The sequence below is a fragment of the Bos indicus genome, chromosome 15 (genome assembly GCF_029378745.1).
Source record: "Bos indicus isolate NIAB-ARS_2022 breed Sahiwal x Tharparkar chromosome 15, NIAB-ARS_B.indTharparkar_mat_pri_1.0, whole genome shotgun sequence".
In the NCBI taxonomy this organism is placed as follows: domain Eukaryota; kingdom Metazoa; phylum Chordata; class Mammalia; order Artiodactyla; family Bovidae; genus Bos; species Bos indicus.
Window position 1 is genome coordinate 55,624,468 of NC_091774.1, and position 12,407 is coordinate 55,636,874.

A 12,407-nucleotide genomic window follows, 5' to 3' on the forward strand; every position below is an offset into this window, starting at 1 on the left:
CCCCTGAAGACCAAGAAGCATGTGGTGAAAATCACACAGACGGGGCATGATAGGGGTTTAGAAGGGGAGGGAGAGAGTCCCAAGAGGGAAGGAGCTCCGTGCCCCAAAGCAATCTTGCCTGGAAAATTCCTGGATGGGGAAAGAGGAGGAGGGTGGCATGTGGCACAGACCACCGGGCCATGCCAGGCCCTCTCCCTTTGCTATCACCTCTGTCCTTCAACCTTCCAAGTGAGCCCAGCACTGGAAATGAGTTTGACCCAGATAAGCACTAGCCTTGGGCTATGAGAACTGGCTCAAATCCCAGCCCCAGCTCTGACATCTGGCACACGCTTGGAGTCTCTGAGCCTGAGTTTTCCCAACTGCAAAATGGGATCAACCTCACAGGGCTATGAGAGCTTTAAGGAGGAAAAGTTTGGGAATTTACTTTCATCAAACAATTCCAGGGTTAGGGGTAGTTCCTCGCCACCTCCCCACCGAGCCTTGTGAAGCCGAGAAAGCACATGGGCTTGTGGCTCAGGAAGTCTTGGATGTGAATCCCAGCTTTGCTATTTACTCACTGTCTCATCTTGGACAAGTCCCGTTACCTCCCTGCACCTCATTCACAAAGCGGGGTGATAATCACCCCCCGGCAGGGATGGTCCCACGTGGACTGGGTGAGCTCCCACAGGCCAGGGCCTGCCTGGAGCAGAGCGCTTGTAAGCGTTTGTTTCTGCTTTTCGCCCTGTGTCTCTCTTAGGACAGGTTTCCTCTCTGCCTTGCAAACCAGTCACTCACCTCCTCTGTGCAATGGAGGGGCTGAGGCTGCCATCACTGCTACGGGTCTCAGAGGAGCCCATATCCACCCCCTCACAAACCATAAAACTGCACCCATAATTCCTAATGGCAGCACAGCCTTGGTGACTGAAGAGGCGGGTGGGACATACTACCTTTGGGGAAGCCCACCCTGGGCACATGGTTCAATAGCATCACTGATTCAATTGACATGAATTTGTGCAAATGCTGGGGGAGATAGTTGAGGACAGAGAAGCCTGGCATGCTGCAGTGCAAAGAGTCGGACATGACTTAGCAACTGAAGAAGAACAACAACCCTAGTCAAACTGGGATTTGTGGCTTGATTTGACCACTCCATCTGGGGTTTGGCCAAAGTGGGGAAAGCACTGGGATGGGAAATAATGAAGGAAAGGTTACCCAAGTCCTGGAGCCACCCTACCCACACATCAGCAGGAGAAGCAGGGCAGGCCATGAGGACAGGACTGGAGCGATGCTAGGATGTGTGGGGAGGGGCCAGGGGAAGTCAGTGCCTGGTATGAGGCCCCCATACTCACCTGGCGCAGCAAAGAATAGTCCCAGGACACAGAAAGCTGCCAAGAAACATCCTCTCTGGCTACTCTAATGCTGGGTCTGGTTTTCTATCCAAGTCAAAGCGGACCAAGCTGCTTACGCAGGTGCCTTGAGCATGGCAGCTGGGGGCTGTTGGGAAGGAGTTGTCACTCTGTGAGATGACCCAGAAGGAAGTGACTGCCCTTCTCAGCCCTCAGACTTGCCTTAGCATCCTTTGGTGAACATGTGTGCAAAGGGCCCAAACTGGCCCTAGTTTTATTGCCTTATCCCAAGTCCCCACGCACCCACACACCTGATCTTCCTAACCTTCCAGTCTAATCCAGGTGCTCTGCTCATAGCCCGCCTTTGGTCTGGTCCCAAGGATGAAGTCCAGGTAGGATTATAAGACCCCTCAAATCTGGTCCAATCAATCTCTCCAGCCTTATCTCCTACTCCTCCCTGCCTGCATCCCCTTTCCAGCATCCTTCCTCCAGCCAATCAGGGTGCTCATGGTTCCCACCTCCAGGCCTCTGTTTCAGGCTGTAGCCTCTGCCCAAAGGCCTTCTCCTTCCTCTCTGCTAGGCAGAATTGTCCTCCTCAGCTCAGGCCCAGCAGCAAATGTCACCTCTCAACCTTCTTAATTACCATGCCCTCCTTTGACACAACCCCCACCCAGCTCATGGCACTTTGTCCATGACTCTGTTGTACTTACTCACTGGCCAGTCCACTACTGACTGAGCCACGAACCTGAGCCAGGCCTGCACTGGGCACAGAGTGATGATACTCCTGACGACCCTGGGAAAGCTCCTGGCTCAAGGAGATGGTGATAGAGCAGGAGAAAGGACTGAACTCGGCACAGCCTCCCACATGTCGGTGCACCACAGCCTAGCCGTCTTGCTGCAACCATTGGTTTTGGGACATAGCTCTGGGCTAGGGCTCCTCGAAGGCAAGGACTGTGTCTGATTACCCTCTGTGTCCCAGGGACAGCCAGGCCCAGGAAAGTGCATAGGAAAAAATGTGCTGAAGTAGATGAACTTGGGATCTGAAGGGGCTTTCATCTTGATCCAGTCTCACCATTTCAGTAGCCTACTTTCATAACATGGTGGTGACACCATTTTACATGCTGTGATTTCACTGGATCCTCAAATACTCAAGGGCAGTTGGCGAGCTAAGAACTTCCACTTTCGTCTCAGGATGCAGAAGATAAAACCGAGGCTGGCAAGGTGACTTGCCCAAGGAATTGCTGCAAGTCGGTGGGACAAGAAAGGCCAGCACGCAGGCCTCCTTGTTCCCAGCCCACACTCTGCCCCTTAGACCATACTATGAGGGAGCTGGGTGGGCCATGTGTTCCAGCCCAATACCTCCTCCACAGGAGACTTTTCTGGAGCAGGCACAAGCCATACACTGACTTGGGGTACCTCCAGGCCAGTAGGAGTCTTGCTTCCAAGGGGACCCAAAACACCGCTGGGGAGAGGATTGAAAGATTCATGGCATCTTCAGCATCCACCTTGCTGCACTGCTCTTTCACCAGAAATCCATCACATCTGATCCAACCTCCCAGCCTTCGCTGACCCCTATGTCTCCCACAAACCTGAAAGCTGCTAGCTTTCCCTCAGCTTCCTAAAAGGCACAAAGCTCTTTTCAGCATCAGAACCTCACCACCTGCTTGCTCTCTTTACCTGGAATGCTTTTCCTTCTATTCTTAGCCAACTCAAGCCTTAGGGTTCCATGACTTTTTTCCCAAGGTTTACTCCTGTAACCTTGAACAGGCTCAACAAATGGCAGGGTTTCTAGGTCCCATCAGTGGTGTTTGTCGCATGCTGTGCTGGCACTGCGACTTCTGACAAGAGATGGTAAAGACCTCAGCAGCAGAGATTCCCTCTCATCTTATGCCGTGAGTCCACACCTAGCTTCCTCAAGCTGACTCAAGGAACCCGTCTTTTCACTGACAAGCTTGTTCCCCTCACGCCTGCTCTTACCATCCACATGCAGTAAGTCATTCCACCTCATTCCAGTCGATCTCCCCTCCTCCTACACTTCTCTCCAGACCAGGCCTTCCCTCCATCCTTCCACCATCATCTGAGCTCAGGAATTGTTCTCTCTCACCTGGGTCCCTTCTGCAGCTTCCTCACTGCCCTCCTGGCCTCCAGTCTCTCCCCACACTTTGGCTGGAGGACTCTTAAAAACATATAAACACTCTCATCCCCCAACTCAAAGCTATCCCCGCCCTGATGTCTCAAGGGTAGCAGTCAAGAACCTTCCTAAGATCTAGCTCCAGCATCATTTCCCATAGCTGTCTGAGCACCAGCCACTCCAGGTACCCTAACCCTGCCCCAAACATGCTGCCTTTTCTAAGAGTTTACGCCTTACCCTCACACCCTTTACAAAACTACTCATCAAAGGGCAACAAAAATAATTTTGGAAAACTTTCTATGTGCCTGGTACTATACTAGGCTATTTTTTAACTTTAAAAATTTTATTTCATTTAGTTCTCAAAGCACCTCACAAAATAACTGTTATTCTTCCTATTGTACAGATATGGAACTGAGGTTCAAGAAAGGGAAGACCAGAACTGGCTCCGGGTCTATCTGATTCCATCTCTGTTGTGCAATAATCTCTCTGGAAAGTGCACCCAGCCTCCAGTCCCCAGCCCCCAGTCCAAGAAAAGGACCTCTCTCCTCTGGATCTATAGCCAGAGATTTCTCTCTTGGCCTAGCACTGCTGCCAGCTTCAGTGTGTGATTGCCTCTCACCAAGGAGAGCACCTCCCAGGGCAGGGCCAGGTGTGACTGGTTTGGGTCGCCAGCACGCAGCAGTATACAGTATACACGCTCTGTGAGGTTTAGACGGAAAGGTAGAGGCAACTTGAGGGATTTAGGAGCCCGGCCCTACCTACCTAATTCCTACTCAACCACCAATCAGAGGCGGGACCTCGGCATCTGTAGCCAAAGCGAAGCCCTGCGGAACGGAAAACACAAACCCCCGCCTGCCCCCCGCCCCAGGCCCGCACGTGCCGGGCCTCCCGGCCCACGTTCCTGCTGCCGGGCTGCACCAACCGCCGCGGGGGAGCGGCTAGGGGCGGGCACAGGGAGCAGCAGGAATAACCAAGCAGCCCCTCGCGAGGAGGACCCCGCGCCGCGGGCGGCGCAGCTGTGAGGAGCAAGAGTCCCCCTACAGCCCTCCCGCGCCCGGCCGAGCCCGGCGCTCAGCCACCCCCACGGAGCTGAGGCTGCAGTGGTTGGAACGGCCGGCCCCGCCCCTGCCGCGTCGGCCCCGCCCCCTTATGAGGTTACAAATTGTCGCGCTCGGAGCCGCGGGCGCAGTGGCCGTGGCCGTGGCCGTGGCCAAGGCTCCGCTTTCCGCCGGTGCTCCGGCCCGTCTGGCGGCCCGTCCCTCCGCACCCTCGGCCGTAGCGGTCCCCGCGCTCCCCTGCTCGGCGCGAAGCCCTGGCCCCGGCGGCCGGGGCATGGGCCAGGGGCGCGGGGTCTGGCGGCTTCCCGCGGGGCCCCGACCTGTACTGGCTTCGTCATGAAGACCCTCATAGCCGCCTACTCCGGGGTCCTGCGAGGTGAGCATCGGGCCCGGCTGCCCTGAGCGAGGGCTCTGATTAAGGAGCCATGCTGCCCGCTGAGGCCTCTGGGAGCGGGACTAAGGGTCTGGGAGATGAACTGTCACAGCCCAGGGTCTGCAGGGCTTTGCCGGCTTCCTCCTGGGGCCATGCAGCTGCGAGAGGGCTTTCAGGAAAGGAGGTGATGAAGGGCTCCAAGGTAGGCAGGAGTGTGTTGGTATAGTGGGAGTTTGTTGCTGGAGGGTGGGCCGCTCTGGGGGCTGAGGTCCCAACCCCTCTTTTCTTTTGGGAAGGCTTGCGGCCCCCTCCCCGACCACCACCCCCATTCTTCCCCCCTGCTCATCTGAGTCTGAGATGAGGTTAGAATAATGGTCTGATCCAGGCCACCTGGTAGTCATGTGGGCGCATTCTCCACCTTAGCACTCATCAATTTGGGGGACCTCTGTTACATCACTTCTTTTCTTCCAGCCTGTGAGATAGGATGTTACCTGAGAACTCCTCTCCAGCCCCAGCACTGCTCCTGGACCCTGGCAGTTCCCTCCATCCCTCCTCACCGGGTGGATCAATCTGTGAGGCGCTGGATGGGGCAGGCCACCAGACAGGGAACATGCCTGGCTGGGACAGCTGTGCCCACACTGTCCTCTGCCCGCCACCCAGCCCAGGCTTGGGAGCCACTCAGCAGCGACTGTGAGCCTGGAATGCTTAGAAAATAGAACAAGAGGACCCTGGGTGCCCTTCAGTGTGGTCTGTGCTGCTGTTCCACCATGTGGAATTGATGTCCTCCCTGAATCAGGGGCAGAGTTGAGATCAAACTCCACAGCTTTTCCTGCTCAAGGAAGAGCATCCCTTCCATGTCTCACACCTCTCACCTATGCTTGGAGAAACTGAGGTGGGAGGAGGCATGACCTGCCCAAGGTTTCCCTAACAGGGCCTTGGCCAGGGGATTAAATACAAATCCAGGAGACTCTGGGACATCCTCACAGCTGCCCTGGTCTGTCTTGCTTGAGTCCTCCCTCCCTCTACCTAAAGCCTTTATTCAGCTTGCTGAACCTCTCCTACTTAGGATTTTTCTTTATTAACTAACAATAGCCTACTCCAACCCCTTCATTATAAAAATAAAACATACGAACCATTGGATTTCGAAAAACATGGAAAAACAGGAAGAAAATGAAAAGTTCCTGGTTAATTGACTGTCCAAAGATAGTTTCCTAATAGCATTTTAGTATATTTCATTATAATTTTATCTGTATACATCATTTAGGTAAGATTGAGGGTATGATGTGGATATAGTTCTAAATCCTATTTTCTCCCTCTTGATGTTAAATTGTGAGTATTTCCTTCTGTTACTCCAAATCACTTACAGTATTCTAGGGGCTGCTGGGTAACCACCCTGAGCTGTACCACAGTTTAACTGTATCCTAGGCATTGGCCCTTTTCTCTGTGTGGCTGTTGGTGTGATTATCTGCCCCTCTTGGTCTGAGTGCCACTCACTGCCCTTGGAGAGGTACCTAGCTGCTATTGCCATCTTGGGTACATGCAGCCTGAGCTGTCCCGTGCACCCGGCCCGATAGCCTCTGACAGTCTCTGCTCTCACTTAAAAGTGCTTGTCCATTCACTGTGCCATTTAATGCCCATAACAGGGAAGGAAGGACCCTACCCATGTTCATGCTTTTAAAAATGCTTTTGTCTCCAGGCAATGAGATAGGGATGCTCTCTCTAGGGGTGGGCCTTCCTGGAGATACCCTTCCCTCATCTCTGCTATCCACAGAGGTGAGTTGTATCTTCCAGGAGCAGATAACCCTGACTTCCTCATTTTTGACCTAGAATTTGTTATTTAGGAGGACTTCCAGTGAGTGATTTTGACCAAATCATTTACTGTCCTTTCAGGAGCATGTCTCCATGTTTTAATCTGGTCTTGAAAACATTTGAAAAAAAAAAAAAAACTGGCTGCAAACAATTCTATCATGGAATATAGCAAGAGCTGGCATGTAATGCAAACCAATCACTTTAGCTGTCTGGGATTCTCTTTGGTGAAAGACTGGGTGGGGAAGGGAGGGAGCTGAAGCAAATCTTGTGTTATCTGGCATCTCCATTAGACCTGATTTCTACATCCTTGATCTTTGAAGACACTCCCCAGTGGCCTGGTTTTTACCTATAAAGTCTCATTGTTGGGAGGTGATGAACACTTTGTCAGTGGTGATATTTAAGGGGAGACCATGGCTTCTGTGAAGGGAAGACCTGTGATGGGTGAGATTGAAATAGATACCTTGGTGTCTGGTTTCCTGGGCAAAAAAAAGCCAGCTGTGGGGGCAGGTGGGTGTGTGCTGTGTGTGTGCTGGGAGTTTGTGCAGGAGACAGGAGTCTCTGTTGGTATTTCCTAATGTCTGAAGGATTTACCTGTACCAGGGGTGGAAGGTGCAGAGTTATTCTTATTTGCATCCTTGGCCTTTGCCCCTGGGTTTAAGGCCCTTCCGATCAGAGCCCTCTGATGCCTGCCTGAATGAATACCCAGGGTTCACCACAGGACCCAGCACGAAATGGTGGCAGCTTCAGTAAAATTATGAACTGATTTGTTCTGCGTGGCCCCGCAAAAGCAAGGCCAGGAACAGGGCTGGAATTTCGGGAGGTGGGGGGTGCAGATTTGATATAATGGAGGAATGCTTTCTGACAGCCACTGCAACAGGTTTGGTGTGGGTGGGGTGGAGCTCCCCATCACTGGGAGTGTGCAAGCAGGAGCTTAGTAGGAGGTGAAACTAAGAGGCTGGATTGTTGGAGGGTTGACACCTAACTCAGTTCTAAATCACAGGATGAGAACATGATTTTCATATTCCCCTCCCCCCAATTCTATATAGCTTACCCCCTCCCCTACACCACTTCCCCAAATGCACAAATACCACTTTGGGGTTCTCCGTGCTACTGAGGGCTCTTCTGGGCTGGGAAAGGAGGGCCAAGAGTAGAATTTTATTAGCAGACTTGGTGACTCAGTGGCCAGTGTGGAAATCCTGCCCCACCCCCATCCTCCCACCCCTGAGTTCTCCAGCAGGTACTTGAGTCATAAAATCACAGCTCTCTGGCAGTGCTGGGTCAGGGGCAGCTCTCACATTGCAGATGGAACACTGAGGGCCCCGGAGAGAAGAGACTAGACCAGGGTTACCAACGCCAGGGTTAGAATACAGATCCACCTCCCAGTCACTGGCTTCCTTAAACTAAGAGAGAAGTGTGGTGAAGCCGTGGAGGGTGGAGTGCAGGGTTCTGGCCACTGCAGGTGCTCATTTCCTGATTGAGTGAAGGTTTTTCTGGGACCATGATGGGGCTGGCAGATCACCCCTTCTTGTGCACTTTCAAGAAGATGTCCCAACTTGCCTTGATGAGTAGATGCACCATGAACCCTGGAACTCTGAGGCCAGGGGAACAGCCAGTTGCCTTCATTGTATTCCAAACCTTCCAAACTCCTCCTTGTAGCTGTGGAACCCCCTGTGAGCAGCCCTCACTCCCCTGCTTCCATGTCCTGCTCCAGAACGGCTGGGGTCTTCCTGTTTCCCCAGGATTCCCATCAGTTCAGTCCTACCTCAGGGCCTTTGCATTGGCTGTCTTCTGCCCAGGTCACTGCATGGCTGTCTTTGAACCATTCAGTCCCCTTTCGGAGGCCTTCTCTGACCATACCATCTGGAGAACTGTCCCGTCCTGTTGTACTTTTATAGCCCTTCTCATTAGCTAAGTTCTCAGGTGTACTTTTCTGTCTAGATGATGGTCTGCCCCGCAAGAATGTCAGCCCCTTCGGAACAGGACCTCTGTCTGTCTCCCTCAGTGTTTGTCCCAGCATTGAGCGCAGTGCCTGGAGTATAGTAGGTGCTCCGTAAATATTTGTTGAATGAATGAATCATTAACGGGACTTCAACCCTCCCGAGTGCTGCTCCTTCCTCTTGGCAAGAAGCCCTGCTTTTTGCTTCGGTGCGAGTCCTCAGTGCTGCCTCTGGCCTTCTCTGTGCCCACCTGTGCTAGGTGCTGGGCCTGCAGCTATTCCCTGCTCTGGAGGCTCCACGGTCTCAAGGAGCTGTCTCCAGGGCTGATCGCCAGGGGCAGGGGGTGCTCACCACAGTCCCCCTTGTTGCTTCTAGGGCTTAGGAGCCAGAGAGGATTTCAGCCCTGGCTCTCCTCAAGGACCTGGCTGGGTTTCTCTCTTCTCCTCTGAGGATCTCATTCCCCCTCAGTGGAAAATAGGATCAGAAACTCTCAGACTGTCAAGGATGCAAGGGTTTTGGTTATCACGAATGGAAAATGCTTTGTAAACAAACTTGTGACTCGCCTGTTAGTCCTTGTCACTCATTTTATGTGACACATGCAACAGTCGTCGACATTGTGACGAGTGGCAGACTGCCTGGGGCATCCAGGAAGGCTTCTCACAGTGGGGACTCGGGCACAGGCCCTTCAGTTTATTGGTGGCTCACCTGTGTGTGTCAGACTCTGCCACACACATGTCAATCCCTGGTCCCTACCTTTAAGGAAGTGAGACTAGGGGGATGACAGTGCAGATGATCTACGCAGTGACGGGGGAGGAAGCATGGGGAACTGAGGAGGCCTGGAAGTGAGGGTTTGGCAGCTAAATCATCCTGGCATCACGGAGGGTTTCCTGGAAGAGGTGACAATCAATCCGGATATTGAAAAATGAACCAGTGTTACTGGTTCAGTGTTACTGGTTCAGAGACTATCAAGAACCTTCAGGTAGAGGGACCAGCATAAATAGAGGCATGAGATTTGGGTGGGAGGGAAAGTCTGATGGCAGGACCTCTGGGCTACTAACCTGAGCTGAGGTCCCAATGTGCTTAGAGATAAGAGAGACAAAAGATGCTGTATCCAGGCAGCGGCTGGCTTGCCTATGCACTTTGCAGGGGTTGTTGGTGGAGATTTGAGAGCTGGGAAAGGAGCCTGGTGCAGGCAGTGTCTTGGCCTATACCACTTCTGGAACCTCCTGGGTGTGGAGCTGCTGCTGGCAGTTTTGAGGACTTGGGGCTAGGAGTCTCAGTCTCTTCATCTGTAAAATGAGCAAATGCGTGATGACAGTATCTGCCCAGGTTATGGTACAGACTCAAGGAAGCTGAAGCCACACACCCTTTGGGCAAATTGACAGAAGCAAGGAATGTGAATTCATTTTACTATTAGAGCAGATCTAGAGGCCGGAAGGCTCACTCTGCATCTCCTTCCTATGTGACCTTGGGCATGACCCTCCCTCTTAGGGCCTCAGCTTCATCTGTACAGTAAGAATGAACCTGGGTTCATTCCAGTTCTGTTGCAGAAATATGATTCTCGTCATGCCCTGGACTGCTATGGGATCCAGGGGCCAACCTCCTCCTCATTTGTGTCCTCAGCTTGTCCTTGTGAAAATGGGCTCCTGTCCTACTTGGGGCCCAGGTACATGCCTGAGAAAACCTAGCTCCCCACACTTGCTCATGTACCGTGATAAGGACCTATTTTGAGGACCCCTTGGTGGTGACATACCCGCAAGCAGTGGTGTTGCCATGGCAACCCCTCCCACTTCAGTAGCTATTCTTTTAATGTGTCAGAAGATGGGGGTAGCGAAAGCAGAACTTTAGGGTCCTCAGCAGTCACCTCCAGGGTCCCCGTCGCAGTTTCAGAGTCTCAGGAACACGGTGTTCTAAGAGCCCCACTTCCTTGACCTCACTCCCAGGTGCATGAAAACCAATACTTGAAAATCCAGGCCTCTGGAGCAGCCCAAGGAGGGGCTTGTAGTCTCTTTAGGGGGATCTTCTGTGGATAATAATTCATTAGTCAATCTAAGTTGTCAAGACCTCAGATTTCAACTAATCTAACCCATACCTCTAATAATGCCACTGGGAAACAGACCTAGAGAGGAGAGGAGAAGGAGGCCCAAAGTCCCAGTATATCTGTAGATACTTAGGATGCCTGGCTTCCCGCCAGGATGCTCTGTGGGGGGCCCTGAGGATCAACTGAGGAATCCACTGAGTCCTGCAGGGTCCTGATGGGCAAGCCAGGAGCTTCCCAGCGAGCACACCAACCACAGCAGTGTGTATCGGCTTCCCATTTGGGCCAGATGTCCCAGTGGGCCCTGCTTTAAGGACACTTAATTTTCTTTAAGGTTACTTGATTAAACACCTAACCCTTAAAGGGGAGATTATTAGTCTTTCCAGAGAAGAAATCACCAGCATATTGGGATCAGGTGAACAGCTGGTGAGTTGCTTCAGAGCCCTTACACTGTCTGAAGTTGGTGGAGGGCATGGGAGGAGTGGGCAGCAATCTTCCCTGCTGTCAGGGTGGAGCCTGGTCCATCATCTATGTTCTTGGGACTCCTCAGCCTGGCATTTCCAGTCCTCCATGGCTCCCCCTGCACATTCTCGACTAGCCTCACCCATTCACATGGCCTGGTTGAACTGCTTGCAGTTAATTCCTTAACCTTGTACCCTTTATCCCTTCCAGTCCTTTGCCAGTGCTGTCTGCTGGACTCCAGGACCTGGGTTCCTGGCCCTGTGCCTCCCTTCGGTCAGCCTGGCAAACTTACTCATCCTCTTCCTCTCACCTGACGCAGCCCTGAGAGCATCCTCTGGGCCAGTTGGGCACCTCTTGTGGACTCCTCAGCCATGACCTACCCTCTGTGCCTGATTGTTCACAGCCCTGTCTCCCCCAGCCATAGCTGAGGTGGGCAGCCCCAGGGCAGAGCTCTGCCTCCCACAGAAGCCCAAGAAGCAGAGGAGAGGCAGGGGCTGGCAGTTCCTATCCTAGGGCAACACTTAGCCTGGCCTTGGAAAGTACTTGCTGAATGAATGTTAACGTTCAGCCTCCACTCTTCTCTGCCTCCCTCTGGAATCTTGCACTTTTGCCCCTAGCCTTGAAGATGTGGCATTTATATGGCACTTGGCCTGGCTTCCTGGACCTCAAGGGGTCTCCCGGGAGTCAGAATGTCCATCTCTCTGCCTCGATGCAGCCTCATGCCCGGCCCTTTGCAGAAGCTTGGGGCAACTTCCTCACTGTCCACTTGGAAGCTGCCAGACCAGGGCAGAGCTTCGGTCTGGCTGGGCCCACGTGTGGCGTCTTTGAAGCTGGGGAATGTGAGCAGGATGACGTCCCCACTCAGGAGCCCCTGGCAGCTGTCCACAGCTCTGCGACCTCACTGGCACCTTTCTAGCTCTCTAACAGACATGCCACATGCTGTTTGTCTCTTTTCCATAGGTTGGATTCCTCCCAACAACTGCTGCATCCCAGCGAAGGAGGATGCTGAGTCTTAGATGGGGAAATGACTTTCAGGGTCTCACCGTAAATGATAGAGCCAGGGTTTGAATCCTAAGTGTACTGACGCCGGCGCCTCTGCTCCAAGACAGGACAGGGGTTATTACACCCATGTGTCAGGCGAGGAAACCCAGGCTTACTTGGTAATTATCCCGCATTCACACAGGTCTTGACTTTTATGACGCTTCTGTCTATTGTTTAATTCTCACAAGAATCTAGCGAGGTGGGTATTAGCCCCACTGGGCAGATGAGGAAACTGA

The 12,407-nt window shown here is 52.9% G+C and overlaps 1 protein-coding gene across 1 annotated transcript in view; it reads left to right on the forward strand.

Annotated features, from left to right (window-relative positions):
- The first annotated feature begins 4,477 nt into the window (after positions 1-4,477).
- DGAT2 (diacylglycerol O-acyltransferase 2) overlaps positions 4,478-12,407 on the forward strand; it is a 32,652-nt gene continuing 24,722 nt past the window's right edge. The window contains exon 1 of the mRNA XM_019975405.2: positions 4,478-4,887. Within this exon, the coding sequence (XP_019830964.1) occupies positions 4,848-4,887 (40 nt within the window). The 5' untranslated portion in view covers positions 4,478-4,847. The remainder of the gene's footprint in view (positions 4,888-12,407) is intronic.